The sequence below is a fragment of the Taudactylus pleione genome, unplaced genomic scaffold (genome assembly GCF_031769625.1).
Source record: "Taudactylus pleione unplaced genomic scaffold, aTauple2 ptg000066l, whole genome shotgun sequence".
Taxonomy (NCBI): domain Eukaryota; kingdom Metazoa; phylum Chordata; class Amphibia; order Anura; family Myobatrachidae; genus Taudactylus; species Taudactylus pleione.
Window position 1 is genome coordinate 12,668,702 of NW_028284468.1, and position 18,166 is coordinate 12,686,867.

Sequence of the window (18,166 nt, forward strand, 5' to 3'; positions counted from 1 at the left end):
CAACATATGTTTCCAGAGCAGCCTGTGCATTTAATGAAAGGAGCCTGTAGGAGGCATAGAGACGGGGGAAGAGGAAGAGGAAAAGGGAGAGGGATGTTATGGGGAATAATAAAAAAAAAACATTACCTTGGTGGACTAGTAAAATTTTAAATGTAATAGACACTATGGGCCCGACTCTGTCGCAGCAGCGTCTATTGGCGGCCGCCTGTCTGCATTTTTATGGAAATTACGCTACAAACTCCTTTCCTTGTGCACATCTGTGCGGCCCAATGTCTGATGTGCCCACTTTCAGCGTCTATACACCATAGGGTTGCTCAGAGGTCCGATGGTGGGACCGATGTTCGTCCAATGGTGCGTCTTTGTACGCAAGCGGTGGTTATGAGAAGCTGGCGGTGGGCATCTCTGTACAAAAGATGGCGGTTGTGACATTTGCATATCTTCTCATACCCGCAGCAGCGACGCGATTATCGTCCACCTCTTTATTAGGTCCATTGTTATCACTATGATTTCACAGTATCAGTATTTAGAAATTATGCCATGAATCTGGTTAATAATTTTAGTTACATACCTGACATCTTAATTATTTCCATTGTAGAAGCGTACCTGAGAAGCGACCTCCCGGGAAGGCAGGCAATCCTCCCGGCTGCCGCCCTCCCCTCCTATGCCCCCCACAATAACCCCTGCAACCCCCGCAGTAAAGGGGGCCGGTGACGCGAATCGCCTCATTTTGGCCCCGCCCCCTGCTTCACAATGCCGATATTACCGGCATTGTGTAGCGGGGCAGGGCCGAACTGACGCGATCACGTGGCTCCGCCCCCACCCCGCCCCTAAGTGTGTGTCACCAGCCCGGCCACTCCCCCTTGTCACGGACACGCCCCCCGTCCTGCCGATCTGGCTGCTTCCTCCCTGAAGGAGCAGCCAGAAAGTAGGCAGGTATGATCTGAGGGGGCTCTGTGTGGCATATTACCAGTTGCGGACATTGCTGTGTGGCATGTTATCAATTAGGGCATTACGGTAGTAAATTATCAATTGGGGGGCATTATGGTGGCTTATTATGAATTGAAGGATTTACGGTATGGCATATTATCAGTTGGGACATTAATGTGTGATATTATGTTTCGGGGGTACTGCTATGAGGTATATTATTAACTGAGGGCACTACTGTGTGGCATATAATGAACTGGGGACACTGCTGCATGGCATCTTATCGCAGTGAGCAAAATGATTCAAAATATGTTTATTTCAAGATATTTTTATCAGCTTCAGTGCTTCAAACAATTAGAATTATTTAGCAGAGAAGCTTTACCAAATAGCTGGGAGGTACTTACTTAATGCGGCACTCTAGGAAAAGAGTTTGGACACCCCTGCCATAACTGCTAATGGTGCAGTGACTGATGAATGAATAGACATATGTTGGTGCTAAACAAATAATAATAATACATTGCTAACTTTACCTATTATTATTATTTCAGGGCCCAGAAGCAGTGCCACCTACATATTGGCCAATAAGTGATGTCTCAGTTTGATATCTTGCGAATATTACTTCCATCAACAAAATGGCTACCTGTACTGCAGATGCTCTTTAAGCAGGTCTTGGCCCAAATGGTAACATATATCTTTACCACATATTTTCCCACAGCGTGTCATTTCTGCTACATTCAAGGCCAGTTTTCATTAAAACAATGGAAGCCAAAAATATTTAAAAGGGGAAATTTATAAACTGAAAACGACTCATGAAATTCCATTGTAAGAGTTATGCAGCGTGAATTTATGAGGCAATATTCTTTACTTCTGAACCCACTGTCAGATTCTGTTGATGTGCTTTGTATAGTTGTGCTGCTGGTAGAAGCTGCAGAGATATATAATGTGGGATACAAGCAGAATATTTTGATACTGATCTGCTAGACATAAGGGTACAACATAATTATTGTATATAGTGTCAGTTTATTTGGGGTGAGCGTTTGGGCGTGGGGCCCCCTGAGCTGTTCTGGCTGGGCCTCTTCAGGGCATCACCACTTAATACTCATAGGGCTCTGTTTACAAAGAGGAGAAAAGGGGGGAAAAACGCTAAAGTCAGAGAAAATCCCTGTACATGCTGCTTCTCAGTATGTACTAAAGAGATTTTCTCTGCCTGCAGCCTGCCAGCGCTAAGTGCAGGCTACAATACATACTTGCCTACCCTCCCGATTCGGCCGGGAGCCTCCCGAAAATCGGGTGCCACTCCCGGCCCCCCGGAAAGGCAGGCAAGCCTCCCGGGCACCAGCGACGCGTCCGCCCCCCACTGCACTTACTGTAAAAATCCCGGTTGCGGAGGGGCCGGTGATGCGATTTGCGCTGAATCGCGTCAACGTGGCCCCGCCCCCTGCCACACAATGCCATTAATAACGGCATTAAGAGGGGGGGAGCCGTGATGACGAGATCGCGATGTCAGGCCCCCATGCTCTGCCCCCAAATAAGCGTCACTACTGGGCGATGCCCCCTTTTTCACTGCGACCCGCCGAGAAAGCCCGACAGCTCCTTTCCGGAAGGAGGGAGTGAAATGTCGGCATGTATGCTACAATATCGCACTGCACCTGGGGCACTTAGCGCTGCCATAGACACCTATGGCAGCGCTAAGTGTCCCAGGTATTACTAAGAGGAGATGTCACTTGCCGTCAGGTGTCTTCTCCAGTGTTGATACCGCCTTCTGTAGCTGCCGGTATCTGCTTCTCCTCACTGGAGAAGCAGGACTTGAGCTGTGTCAAATTGGCCGTTTGTAAATAAAGTTAGTTGAAAAAAGAAAAAGTCACTGCTGCCGCTGCCGGCCTGAGATGGTGAGTCACACAGGGCTGTCAGGGGAGAGGGGTCTCAGCTGTTACCGCCGAGGGGCTGACTTAACGTTCACCCTCCTCGGCGGGTCTATGTTTAGTAACAGCTACGTTAGCCAGCTCCTGCTTTGCACAGGTAGCAGGCGAAGCAGGAGTGGCATTAACTCCACGATATGTGGAGTCTTAGTAAATAGACCCCATAGTCACTTTTTATATCACTCTTTACGTTTGTTTATTATTCCTGTATTTTTTCACACATTTTTTACTTTAGTAACTATCTCAACACTCATTATGGTCCTTCGCACACCTGATACTTTATAACACTTCACTGTCACCCTTTTTTTCATGTTTTGCCCTGAGGGGGTCTTTGGCGGGCTGTTTTTTTGGGTGCTCTGCGTCCCTGAGGGGATCTTTGGCCGGGCTGTTTTTTGGGGTGCTCTGCATCCCATATGTGAACCCCAGAGTGTTAGGGACCTGCTTGATGAGGTGACCTTGACGTTGTTGGGCAGGCCCGTATCATCATTGGCCAACGATATGCTAACTACCTCTGATATGATATATAATTATAATGTACATTTAAATTGGAACAGTATTGATCACAAAGCATCTGCAATTTATTTTCCTGTGTATATTACGTGAGGGAGCTGAATGCCTGCATTCTGCGGGGGGCATGGCCGGGCTATGATGCCGTTTTGGGGGCCAGGGGCAGGACCGCACGATCGCGTCATTTTGGCCCCGCCCCCTCTTCACAATGCAGAAAAAAAGGCATTGTAAAGCAGGGGGCAGAGCCACAATGACGCGATTCAGCGCAAATTGCGTCATCGGGCCCCCCTCGCTGCAGGTTTTTTACCAGTATTCCGGGGGGTAGGCGCCAGCCGGGAGGCTTGCCAGCCTTTCCGGGGGGTCGGGAGCGGCACTCGATATTCGGGAGGCTCCCGACCAAATCGGGAGGGTAGGCAAGCCTGCCTTTCATTACTATTAGGGTGTGCAGTCTGGAGCCACTCCCCTAGCTCCCCTAACTTAAATATTCCCAGTTAAACGAAAAACCACAAAAAAAATATAAGGGTGTATCCAGCATGTTCGCCATATAGAGCGCTACAAAACAGATTAGTCATAAAATCGTCACATTGCATTTATACAAATGCAGAAGTTAACGGTCGACCTACCTAAAAGTCACTGACTGAGAAGCTAAAGACCTCATAATGACCCAGAGTCAGCAGGATTACTTGAAAATGAAAACAAAGAACCTATATTTTCTAGGTATGATAATTCTGCATGCAGCAGATGGCAGGGAATGTAACACGACAAGCAGATGTCCATCCAAATGCAGAGCCACATTAGTTTAATCTCCATTCCTCATGGCAAGAGGGACCTGGTCATTTTATGTCCAACTCCATACAGAAATCTGTCTCTGCGCCTCAGTAAACACTCTCATTATATAGGCTGTTCTGTTTCTCTTTCTGAATAGCTGGTCATTGACAAAAACGGTTTATTAGCTTGGTAATTCAATTTCCCAGTTACACACTGCAATTACTCCATCCGAAGTCCCTTCCATTCTCTTCGCCTATCGTCAGGCTAATACTTCCAGCAATTCCACGTCTGTCTGTGATGCATTGCCCTCTAGTGAGTTCAGCAGTCTCACTGGTTCTTGAATACGGTAAGATCCACTGACCCCTATTACAAGTGCTGTAAATATATACACCATTATACTTTCAGCAAACTTCGGATTAGCCAAATAGAAACCAAGGAAGGTTAGCAGCCCATCGCTAATTAATATGGTGAGCAAGGTACAGATTGTAAGCTTGCGAGCATGGCCTTCCTACCTATATATCTGTCTGTTATTACCCAGTTTTGCTCTATTAATGTTTACAATTGTAAAGCGCAACGGAATATGCTGCGCTATATAAGAAACTGTTAATAAATAAATAAATGAGGACATTGTAGGGATCGGAGATTCCTATTTTGACCTGTGGGCCTGATTCAGAGCCAGACGCTCTGACCAGAGTGCTCGCTCTGAATCAGGGCCCTCCTACCTAACATTGGAGCGGCCTCTTGGACGCTCGCATAGCTGTGGGTTACCACCCATAGCTTATGCGAGCGTCCATGATGATGGTCAAGACCAGCGCGACCATCGGGCTTGCGACGAGACCCTGCGGTAGGGTCTCGCTGCCGCAAGCCCTGGAGTGATTTTGGCTCTATCAGAGCCAAAATCACTCCCACTGACATCACTAGTGATGTCAGTGGGGCCGGACCCAGACGGTAGGCGTTCCCATGGGAACGCCTCCGTCTGGCAGCCATGCCCCGGCACGCCCACCAAAGGGCGTGCTGTCACTCACCATCGACAGCAAGCCCCCTTTGGTGCGAGACCCCGAGCGACGGCTACCCTGTCGCTCACCGGGTCTCACGCATGCGCACGATGGAGCTCCCTCCGTCGTAAACATGCGCATTTGGATACCATCGACCCGCTTGCGAGCGTCCTGCGCTCGCGAGCGGGTCTGAATGAGACCCTATATTCACAATATGGCCTTGGAGTGGTGAATAAACTGTAGAGTAATAGAGTGGTTCTCAAACTCGGTCCTCAGGACCCCCACACAGTTCACATTTTGTAGGTCTCCTAGCAGGTGCACAGGTGTAATCATTACTCACTGACACATTTTAAAAGATCCCCAGGTGGAGCTAATTATTTCACTTGTGATTCTGAGGAGACCTGGAAAATATGCACTGTTTGGGGTCATGGGGACCGAGTTTGAGAACCTGTGGAGTAATATAGTGCTAGTGGATATAAATCCCCCACTTACCACTGCAATGTATAGTACAGCATACCGTCACATAATTTACTAATAGAGGTCAAGTATTTTTGTCCACACTGTAAGATAATTGTATTTGTTCATTTACTGTATTACTAAGCTGACACAGGTACAGGCGAATTCCAGGTGGAATGTACAGAATTTTACCTATATTGTGTAAAGGGATAACAGAGGCAAGATTAGTGCTTTCCAAACTTTCTTGAATCATGGCGCCCTAGAGTATCAGCATTTTTTTCAGGGCACCCCTAGGCAAAAAGTTTCTTATTGAGCAGTTCTGCAAAAATGTTTAAATTCAGTAAATTGTGCTTACAGTATAAGTCACCCTTTGGTTCAGTTATGTGGTGGTGGACAGGGTTGCGCTTCTGTTTGTCCACATATTTCATGTTTGGAAGTCACTAGCTCTGGTTTTGCCTATCACATTGGCCCGTAAATGATTTGGTCCTGGACCACCAACCTGTGTCACCCCTGCAGCTTGGGAACTACTGGGCCAGTGAAACCGCAGGATTTTACCCAGGGATGAAACCTGTTTCCTTGGCTATCAGGGTTATTGTTCACAGAGCTGTAGCAGGTAACCTTCACACCATAGGTCCATGTGATGTCATACAACAAGCATCAGCGGAGCTTGGGTGTCGCAGCGTCCTAAGGGTACACCCTGTTCTTTTCCATGTAGTGGGGTGTCTTTCCAGGGGAAAGTGTTCAGGCTGCCCACTCATCCTTGTGTCCTGGGTGGTGGCACCAGTCGCATACCCCTTGTTATGGACCAGATTGCACACACAAATGTGGGCTGGGTTCTGCCATTGGCATTGTAACCAGAGCACATACAGAGTAATAATGGAGCTTGCTTTGGCATTAAGCAGACAGTAGAACTGTAGAAGACTACTTTTAACCAAGGGGACAGAAATATTGAACAGGTGAGAACAGGGTGGCTCTGAAACGTCTAGAAATGTATACAGACTGGGGACGACGCAGAGCTGGAAGTAAAATGGGAGCAAATTACTAAAAAGAAACATTCTTGCAAACAAAGCCTCTTTCAGCAGATAAGTCACCATTATCCGTATACTAGGTGCAAAACATACGCCTTCTTCTAACAGTGGCATGTGCACCTGCGTGGCCCGCACTGATCTTAGCCTACGTGAGAACCTTTGCTCCTGCCCTAGTTCCGGAATACAGTAACAGTCGACTGTGCATCAAACCCACACTACTATGGGATCTATGATTTTCTGCAGGGGTAGGCAGTGACTTGATAATATGTTTATACCTCAGTCTCCATACACCCTGCTTACAGCATGTGAGAGAATGTTGTGCTGGCATTCTAGTGGGGGGGTTTCATGATTCATGTGTTGTGGACACAACAACAGAACATAAAACACATGCAAATGGTGATGTGAAAAATTACTGATCAAAATCACATCAGTGAGGAAAACTGCAAATGAAATATAGTCAGTATGACACTATCCTTAGTATTACATTGCCTTGGGCCTAGCTACAAACTGCAAGCTCCTACGTCAACCTTACACCTCTGCTAAACTGGTATTATAAGGTCAGGAAGACACTATAAGCTCAGAGTGTATGATCAGCTAGTCACAGCACATTATCCTTCCCCACGTACACTCTGTCTCTGCGAGCCTCCCTGCTCTGTGCAATCTGTCCCTGCATTCTGGTGGAAGATCTAGCTCTTCCGCGATGGGAGCCACACTCCTGCACTTACACACAGCGCTACAGATGTTCACATATGATGGATGAGGGGGAAAGGAGGCACAGATACAGTAGTGACATCATTGCTGGATCTTACACTCAGATGGATCCCTCAGCTAAGAACTGGACACTGTCTGATCTGCCCTTGTCTCAGGCCAGTTTATCTTTCTATCATTTTATTTAGAACCTGCATGATGCCCATAACTTGAGCAAAGTACTGTAACTAGGATGAAAGCTGGTATCACTCCTTCCATCACTACTGTCTGGCTATATATTCCATGACCCTCAGCTATCAATCAGCAGGTTGTGTTACAGTTTCATATCAGTTTATTTGTTCAATAAACAAAACTGCCCCAATGACATTATTTTAAATCTCTCTTAGAAGTTGGATGACCAAACTTCTGTGTGTCCACCTGCTTTGCTCATCTCTTTACAGTCCCTGGTATAGTGTATAATAATACTAACAACAGTGATGTATGACCCCCTTATACAAGGAATGGTTTATTCCCACAGATTGTGCCTCTAAGTGTTTATGGGTCTGGCATAATTAATAACCTGCCAACGTACTCCAGCTGTTAAGGAAAGCACGGTTCAGCGCAGTATTACCCCAGGGCATCACTCATACACCGGGTTCTGTTTTTCATAATCATAATATAAATAAAATTCTCAGAAGGCATGGGATATATGTATAGAAACCAGAACAGAGAACAAATATCCCCTAATCCATTGCAGAAATAATAATAAAAAATCACAGCCTCCCCCCCCACCTCTCATTATTGGTTGCATGTTTACTGTGCCTCATAAACTCTCCATTGTGCATGTACTATAGCTCCAGGCTCTGCTTATGGTATTGTGTAATGTAAAGTCCTGCTCTGCTAAACCCTTTCTTCATATATGACATATAGTTAGCCAGGCTGTGGGCTGTAAGATCTGCAGGGATTGTGTCCAGCCAGACTCCTCCATCCATATCTGTACACCTATAGAGGACCTAACACTACTCTCATACCTAATTGCAGGTGCCTACACACAATATATATATATATATATATATATAGACAAATATATATATGTATATATATATATATATATATATATATATATATATATGACATATCTTTACATATCTGTCTACACACGCTCACTCTGCAAGTCTAATAAGGGAAAAGGTAAGATGGTAGAGAACATTATTTGGGGAGATAGAATCAATGTATGAGGAGTGTGGGTGTTGTTGCATATGGAAAGTGAGGGAGTACCCAGAACAGACTGCTAGACGGTGTAAGGGGACATGGAGCATCTGACAGACAGAAAAGAGAGAAATGCAAATTAAAGTACTGTGGAAGGAACAAGGAAAAAATTATGGGAAAATATGGATGAGCATTTAGGGAATATGGGACTTCTCATAGGGGTAGTCTGGGTGGGATGAGGATAGTGCGATGATGAAATGGAGTGAAAAAAAATGAGGACAAACAAAAAAGAGATTTGCAAGGAAAAGGGAAAAGCGAGAGAGGTAGGAAGACCAGCAGGATAGTTATGACACGTCCGCGCAGAGATGACCAGCCGAGGCCGGTCCACGACTGCAGTGACCGCACGAACTCTCGGGAAAGAGAGTACCCGCTGCTGTACCGCTGTACGGTGTCTGCCAGTCTCTGCAGTGCTCACGCTCAGCAGGCGAGACCGGCTCACAGCAGGCACACAGCAAGTATCCGTCACCCCAACCTCCACCTCCCAGCCACGGCCCCTTCTATCCCCAGCATCACCCGGTCCTCAGCACTGCAATGCAGCTCCGTCCTCCTGGCAGGAGAAAGCGGATAGGGGAGAGAGAGGACACGGACTTGGGGGAGATACCAGCTTGGTACCAGAAGAGTGACAATCTATAACCATCTGCAGGACCAAATCTATCAGTCAATACGTTTTCTACAGGCTAGAAATAACACATCGATTCAGCACTGACAGAAGGGACCATCCATCTTCCTCCACGGACACGTTAAAGGCACGTTTGTACCTCATTTTTACACAATCTCAATTAAATGAGTCTAATTGCAGTGTCACAAACATAGTTACGTATTAAAACACCTTGTGTAGCCACTATCACCTTCTAATGCTATCAACTGCTCTATGCACTGGGCAAAAATAAACAATTATTTAGGAAGGCAATGGGGTACCCTACTCTTCCCATCTTTCATTACCGAGCATGGATCAACTCATACTAAAATAAATACTGTAATGATCACATACTATCTGGGCTTTATATGACTCCTAGATAAAGCACACTGCAAGCTCTGCACGTTCAAACTTACTTAAGTACCTTGTTGCTTCCATATAACAGGTGTTTTGTCAGGGATACCTGTAAAGATCTCTACCATCAGCAAAATATTACAAAGGCAACTTTTATCCATGTACACAATGCTGTACACACAAAGCTATTCCTGCTGGAATTCAAATCTGTGTTGAAGAGCTTGCACTCTACGTCTAAGGTCTGAGATGTGAGAAGTGATGCTGTCCATTTTCAGGCGGCTTCACCTGCTATCCTGGTAATTGATCTCTATCTAGATATATAGCTATATATATTTATTATATATATATATATATATATATATATATATATATATACATATACACACACGCACTCACATATAATACTGCTTCCTCAACATGATAATATATGGTAATACATATAGGTTAGTATATAAACATACATAGGCCTGTGGATATACCATAGTGTACAGAATAATTGAAATACTGTCCCAACTTTACCATGTCAGTACGTATCCCAGATATTGCCAGGCTTACCTTCTACAGCTTGAACTTGCCAAACCAGAGATAAAAGCAACATCCAGTTTAGTTCCATTGTTGGGATGCAAAGAGGTTACTTTTTGCCACCGAGCAGAAAAAATATATATATCTATATATATATATATATATATATTAAGTAACTACCAAGAAAACAAAAAACATAAAAAAAATATGAACTGAAGCCCAAAATCTTCAGGGTTCCCCCTTACAAAAAAAAAAAAATCTTAAATCCTTATTTGGCATATAATTCTCCAGTTGTCTTGCTGTGGAGCATTACTGAAGTCCCAGGTTGGAGATACATGATCCAGCAGCACTGCATAGATGTCTGTATGTGCATGCATGACAGCATTTGTGTGAGTCCCTGTGTCAGGGTGCACAAGGCAGTGTAGGCTCCCAGTGTATGTGTGCATGTGTGTACATGTATGTGTGCATGTCTGTGTGGGATGTGGAGGGTGAATTGTAACAAGGATATCCCAGAATCACATTGCAGGCAGTAGTGAAGTGTGCACTGAAAGAGCATAAGCACTGAAACTGGTTGGGGGGAGGGGGGGCAGTTATCACCCCCCACTCACACGACTCCCCTCTTCTCCAAATCCACCGGCTCTCCCCCCTCCTTTTCCCATCCTGTCTGAATTCTACACACCCCTCACACCTCCCAGCCAATCACAGAGCACAAGGAACACGCATTCTCACTCCCCAATCAATAGCAACCCCTCCTTTCCCCGCTATTGTTGAAAGAAAATTACTTACATTGACCTGTAGAAAGAAACACCGGGACTAGTCTTGTCTGTGCGACAGCGCCATCTTGTGGTAGCTATACATATGTGCAACAGCAGTGTTTAGGATGCACATGGACAATTGAAACAAAAGTGTCAAAATATTATCTAGTATCAATATAGAGAAGTGAGTGTTTTGGTATTTTAAGTTATTTATATAGCGCCCACATAGGACCTCATTCAGAGCCGCTCGCAAAAAGCGAGCACTCGCTCTGAATGAGGCTGTTTTTTTTTTTAAAAGCCGGCCTCCTTGCCGCTCGCTAAGCTGTGGGTGACCACCCACAGCTTTTGCGAGCGGCTAGGTGATGGTCGCAATGGTCGCGATGATCGCGACCATCGGGCTTGCGACGAGACCCTTGTGGTAGGGTCTCGTCTGCCGCAAGCCCCAGTGAACTTTCGGCTCTAATAGAGCCGGAAACTCACTACTGACATCACTGGTGATGTCAGTAGGGCCGCCCACAAATGGCAGGCATTCCTTCAGGAGCGCCTCCGTTTGTCCAGCCACCACCCACCCCGCCTACAAGACGGGGCGAGCTGTCGATCAACATCTATAGCCGCCCTGTTTGTAGCGAGCCCCGGAGCAAGTGAATTTCTCACTTGCTACGGGGATTGCGCACGCACATTGAGACCCATATTCCGCAGCACTTTACAGAGAATCGTTGTCCAAGTGGAGCTAACAATCTATAATCCCTATCACATGGACACACATTTACACTATGGTTAATTTGTCATCCTCCAATTAACCTACCAGTTTGTTTATAGATTGTGGTAGGAAACAAACATAAACATGAGGAGGCCATACAAGGTCCACACAGATCAGCCATGACTAGAATTTGAACTTATGACCTTAGTGCTTTCAGACAGTAATGCTAACCACTATGCCAATCGTGCTGCCATTAAATCCAGTACTCCTCATCAACACTTTCTTAAAAAGAAGCAATGTTTCGGGTTGTAAAAAAAATTGGGTGGCTTTCATGTTAAGTGGCATTTTCAAAAAAATTCAGCAGGGCAGTCGTGGGAACCGAGGCTGAAAATCTCTTATCTTCTGTAACCACCTATATTCCTTGCCTTCGGGCTCACTAGTTTTATATAGGAGACAAATAGAAGTGGTACCTAACAGACGGCTCTGTGCTTGGAAGAACAGATCTGTAAATGCTCACTCTGTGACTGACATCCCCAGAGCCCCCACACTCAATATAAAGAAAACGAAAGGCCCTCTGATATGCCCAATCAGGTGCATCCTTTGTAATGCCAGATCTATAAGACACAAGACTGCTACAATTGCTGACCTTATTGAATCTTCAGATCTTGCCTGTATAACAGAGACTTGACTAGACGAAAATGCAGCACCTATCTTGGAAGCTGCAGTTCCAACAAATTATTCTGTCATTCACAACCTTAGGGGAGGGTTGTGAGTCATAACCACTGGGGAGGGGCGTATCTACCCATTGGCCAGGATGGCACTCGCCAGAGGTGCCAGCCAAAGGGGGGTGCCATCCGGCAGTGCCACCAGCAGCCAAGGGGTATAATCAGGCTGGGGCTAGCGGCAGTGCAGCCAGTGCCTTGCACCGCACCCACCACTAGTGCCCCGGGACCCACAAGTGTTGGGTAGACCACAGTGATAGCGGTCTGCCCTACACAGTTACAAACACACAGCCGCCAGCGGCAGCTGTGTGTTTGTTATAGCAGCCAGCCAATGAGAGTCAGACAGACTCTCATTGGCTGCTGCTTCGTCTACGGTGGGAGCTGGCTGGAGCTCACTCATGAGCTCCGTTTTCCGCAGCGGGTTATGGGAGAGACATCATGACGTCTCTCACATCCCATAATACAGAGCGAGAGCGGGCCCGGAGGAGTGGACAGCAGTGGTGCAGGAGCAGGGATCATGTAAGTTGTTTTTTTTTCTTCTGTGTGTGTGTAAACCTGGCACGGGGGGGGCGCTACTGGGTGCCGCTACTGGGTGCACTTTATTGGGGGCTGTGGCCACTATTGGGGGCACTGTAGAGTGGGGACTACTGCTGGGGGCACTGTGCGGGGGGCTGCTACTGGGGCCACTTTATGGGGGGGTGTGGCCGCTACTGGGGGCACTGTATATGGGAGACTACTACTGGGGTCACTGTATAGGGGGGACTACTACTGGGGGAACTACATAGGGGGGGTACTATTGGGGGCAATGCAGTATAGGAGGGATTACTACTGGGGGCACTGCAGCATAGGGGAGATTACCACTGGGGGCACTGTATAGGGGGGACTACTACTGGGGGCACTTCAGCATAGGGGAGATTACTACTGGGGGCACTGTATAGGGGGTGGCCGCTACTGGGGGCAGTGTATAGGGGAGACTACTACTGGGGGAACTGCATAGGGGGGTCTAAAACTGGGGGCACTGCATCAGGGGGACTACTACTGGGGGCACTGCCTGAAATTATGAGGGGAGGGGGGCGCCAGTCCATTGCACTGGCAGGGGAACTCGGATTCCTAGATACACCCCTGGCCATCTGCTTTAAAATAGCACTTAAACTTAGGGTCCACCCAATGGAAATTATTCACTCGTTTGAGTGCATCGCTGCTTGGAGTTCTGTAGAATTAGAATTCTGAGTACTTCTAATTTACCACCCCCCTGGAGATGGAAAGATATTTCTACAAGAATTTGCAGATATTGTTTCTGGACTAGTTCTGGAACATCAAAGATGGCTGATCCTTGGGAATTTCAATGCATGGGTTGATGATGAGCTCTCACACCTTCGCCAAGACCCAGTGGCAAACGCAGGATTTTTAAGGGGGGGTTTCCACACACACACAAATATATATATATAGTATATATGTACATGCATACATACATATACATACACACACACAGCATACTCACAAAAGCATGTGTAAATGTATAGCATACACAGACCTTATAAGCATACTCACGCACAACATACACATGGACATAAGCATACCTACATACACACACAAGCATACTTACACACAGCATACACACACACAAAATACTTATACACAAGATAGATACATACTTACACACAGCATACATTCATGCATATATACACACACACGCATACTTATACACAACATACATATACATACATACATAAACATCAGTATACTTACTGATGTCTGAGGAGGGAGAAGGAGGAGGGTCACCGCTGGAGTCCATGTGAGCGGAGCTGCTCTACATGCGTAGTAGCTCCCTCCCGGCTGACATAGGACTTGGAGCTGAGCCAGGCCCACCGAAGCACCTGTACGCTGCACCAGGATGACTACAGCGATGGCCCTTCACGGCCCGGGAGCATCCGCAGACCATGATGGGAAACAGCGGGAACAGTGACCAGGAGACATGAGGTTGCTCCACCCCCTACTGCCGCCGCACCAACACGCCCCCTCACAGCCAGCCAATCACAGCACAGCAGGGACTGACAGTGGCACACAACAGCACTACCTGCCCGGCGCCCGCTGCACTGGTATCCTCCTTGGCAGAGAGCTGTCTGTGAGTCCGCGGCAGCTACGTCACGCCCGCGGCCAGTGTGGAGACGGAGACAGTGCTGTCTCAGGGCCTGATTCAGAGCCGCTCGTAAGCGGCCGCTCGTTCGTTCCGAGCGATGTTCGCACATCTGCACATGCGTATGGGTTTTAGTACGCATGCGCGAACCAGTCAGTGCCGTCAAAAATCGTGTGCTCGCAAAATAGCGAATGCCTGCTAATTTGAGTGACAGAGTGAGGCGTTTGTGGGTGGTAACAGGGGAAGGTGCTTGAAAACGGGGAGTGGAGATCCGAACACAGGCATGCCAAAAGGTCAAAACGGGCGTTTTAAGGGTGTGCATAATTAACAAAGCAGCGTCATCGACCACGTCAGTTGGGTGTGTTTTAGCCAGAACTGTTCGCATGATTGCGGTAGGAAAATAGCGAGCAGTTCATTCGCCTTTCGATGTACTCGATTAATCTAATAAATAGCGGAGATGACGTATGATGCGAGCGACCAGGGGGCGTTTTTTACAAAAAAACCTCCGCCTGTTTTATTCGCTCATTCAGACATAGAGACGTCAACAGACTGCAAAGAGCGAACGGTCAATTTTAATTGCCAGCCCCTTTTTCTGGACGAGCGAGCGCAAATAGCATCCGGCTCTGAATGAGGTCCTCAGTCTCTAAAAAAGCTAATTTGGTCCATCGAGGGGGTTTCTGGGTACTCAGAAACCCCCCCTGCGTGCGCTACTGAGACCTACTGTGCACAATGAATGATCTGGGCCTCAAACAAGTCATTCCTTCTACACGCAAAAGTGGTCACACTCTTGATCTTGCCTTGATTGATTCCATATTGGATTAGAAGTCTCTGATCTAAATTTAAACCCTGTCAGGTGGTTAGACCACTACTCAATTCGCTTATCAGTTGCAACAACTTGAAATAGAACTTTACCCATGGAGTTGACAAGGTATCAACTAAGGAGGGGCATGACTCCCCAGGCTCTTGCAGCAAACCTGGATCTCTCTATGGTAATGGGGCCCTGTTAAGATCCTTGTTCCCTAGTCCATTACTATAACATGGCTGTGACAGCTGCAATGGATATTATCGCCCCTGTGTGTATACAACCCTGCATACCACACCGTCAAGCCCCTTCATTCGACAATAGTGTTAGTGAACTCAAGAAATGGGGTTGTAGACTTCAAAGACGATGGATGAAGACAAACCTGGTATAGGATAAGTTAAAACTAATCAAACATATTGGAGAATATCAGTCAACAATCACCTGTAAGAAAACAGAGGCCCTGATTCAGAGCCGCACGCTCTGACAGAGCGCTCGCACTGAATCAGGGCCGTCCCTCCTACTTTTTGGAGCGGCCTCCAGGCCGCTCGCATAGCTGTGGGTGACCACCCACAGCTATAGCGAGCGGCGTAAATGATGGTCACGATGGTCAAGACCATCACGACCATCGGGCTTGCAACGAGACCCTTGCGGTAGGGTCTCACTGCCGCAAGCCCTGGAGTGCTTTTGGATCTATCAGAGCCAAAAGCACTCCCACTGACATCACTAGTGATGTAAGTGGGGCCGGCCCAAGACGGTAGGCATTCGCATGGGAACGCCTCCGTCTGGGCAGCCACGCCCCCGGCACGCCCACCAAAGGGGGCGTGCTGTCAATCACTATCGACAGCACGCCCCCTTTGGTGCGAGACCCATAACAATGACTTGGCCATCGTTATTCGGGTCTCGCGCATGCGCACGACGGAGCCGCCTCCGTTGTGCGCATGTGCACTTGGGCAACATCGACATGCTTGCGAGCGCTCAGTGCTCGTGAGTGAGTCTGAATCAGGGCCTTTCAAATGTGATCAAAGAAGGAAACAATAGGCCAGCTCCGCTTTTCAGTACAGTGCAGACGCTTTGAAATCCAGCATGCCTGCAGCTTGATGAAACCCTCTCCTAGTCAAGATGCAATGAGTTTGCAAAATTCTTTGCAGATAAAATATCCTCCATCCGGGCTGGAATCCTCACAGTGCCATCAAAGGAGTGCCAAACTACCAAGCCTGTCAAGGTAAGCCACCTGTCTACATGGAACAGCTTTGACAGAATGGATATAAATGACATTGTGAAAAAATCCGAAAGTTGCAACCCACCACCTGTGACCTGGACCCTACCTCAACCAAGCCTCTCAAAGGGTGATTGGCCCTGTAATTGCAAAAATAGTTCAATGCTCTTTGCAGACAGACATTTTTCCTGAACCACAAAAGGAAGCAATTGTTAGACCACTTCTTAAAAAACCCAATATAGACCCCGACTGCATGACCAACTACAGACCGGTATCAAAGCTTCCTTTTTTTAGAAAAGGTCATTGAGAAAGTGGTGGCAACACAACTGGAAACCTGCCTGTCTACCCATGAAATTTATAATCCGTTCCAGTCAGGATTCAGGAGAAGACATAACACTGAAACAGCTCTGGTATGTGTGCTTAATGATCATCTGATAGCAAGAGACAAAGGTGATTTATCAATCTTAATCCTTCTGGATTTCTCTGCAGTATTTGATACCATGGACCACAGGATTCTAATTGAGCACCTGAAACATTTCTGTGGTCTGGATGGCACAGTCGTTAGCTGGTTCGAATAATTTCTCACCGGCAGGTCACAGAGAGTTTCTTCTGGAGTAAACTCTTTGTGACGACCTATGTACCCCCCTGTATATATTGTATAAGTGTGCAGTTGCTGATTTTACTTGTAGAAGTAGTAATATGTAAAATATAGGTATCGTTATACCTTTGCTATTGTGTCGTTTCCTGTGCGATCTAAAGGGACTCAAAGGACCTGGGGTACTGTGCGAGATTCTCAAGGCGGTATACGGCGAAAGGATGAAAATAAAGCACGCAAAACCCGGGATCTTCACACTCTTCATCACCAGTGCCACTCTTGGTGTTGTCCTGGATAGTGGTTTGACACTTAAATATCAGGTGTCAGCCACAATCAAATCCTCATTCTTTCATCTGAGGAGCATAGCCAGAATCTACCACTTAATTCCCTCAGAAGATCTGCCTAAAGTCATACATGCATTTATATCATCACGTCTAGACTACTGCAATGCCCTCTACTTTGGTCTCCCAGTTTGCACCACTTGCAGATGGTACAAAATGCAGCTACCAGGCTATTAACCAACCAGCCGTGTTCCAGCCACATAACACCCATTCTCTACTCCCTTCACTGGCTGCCTGTCAGATGGCAAATTGTTTTCAAGATTTTTTACTGATTTTCAAAGCCCTACATGACTAGGGCCTAAGGTACTTGAAGCAGCTTCTGATCCCTTACTGTCCCACTCGATTACTGTAATCCGTTCATGAAGGACTATTAACAGTACCAACAATCTCCAGTAATTCATCTGTGGGTCGAGCTTTCAGCTTGGGTGTAGTAGGTATGCGTCCGGCGGTACAAATCCTGACAGCGGCGGCCCGACAAGGGTGAAGATCCCGATCGTCCCTAAGGTAAGTATCGCTAAAATAATTCCCCGACCCTAACCCTCCCTTAGGGGTGCCTAACCCTAACCTCCCTCCCAAGTGCCTAGCCCTAATCCCCCCTCTAAGTGCCTAAACCTAACCCCCCTTTCCAACCTGCCTAAAACTAAGTCCCCCGGGTGGGTGCCTAACCCTAACTCCCCCTTCCCCTAGCCTAACCCTAACCTCCCGGGGAGGTGCCTAACCCTAACCCCCCTTCCCCTAGCCTAACCCTAACCTCCTGGGGGGGTGCCTAACCCTAAGTCCCCCCCCCCCGGGAGCCCTAAACCTAACCCTCCCCCCCGCGGCTGTCCACGCC

The 18,166-nt window shown here is 47.1% G+C and overlaps 1 protein-coding gene across 2 annotated transcripts in view; it reads right to left on the reverse strand.

Moving 5' to 3' along the window:
- The window catches only part of LOC148534446 (ephrin type-B receptor 1-B), a 343,730-nt gene extending 333,132 nt beyond the window's left edge, over positions 1-10,598 (reverse strand). For both annotated transcript variants that reach the window (XR_015877634.1, XM_088466663.1), the window contains exon 1: positions 10,100-10,598. Coding sequence is in view for 1 of the 2 variants with exons in the window: in XM_088466663.1 (XP_088322789.1) it covers positions 10,100-10,157 (58 nt within the window). In the remaining variant the exon portion in view is untranslated. The remainder of the gene's footprint in view (positions 1-10,099) is intronic.
- Between the last annotated feature and the right edge of the window lie 7,568 nt (positions 10,599-18,166).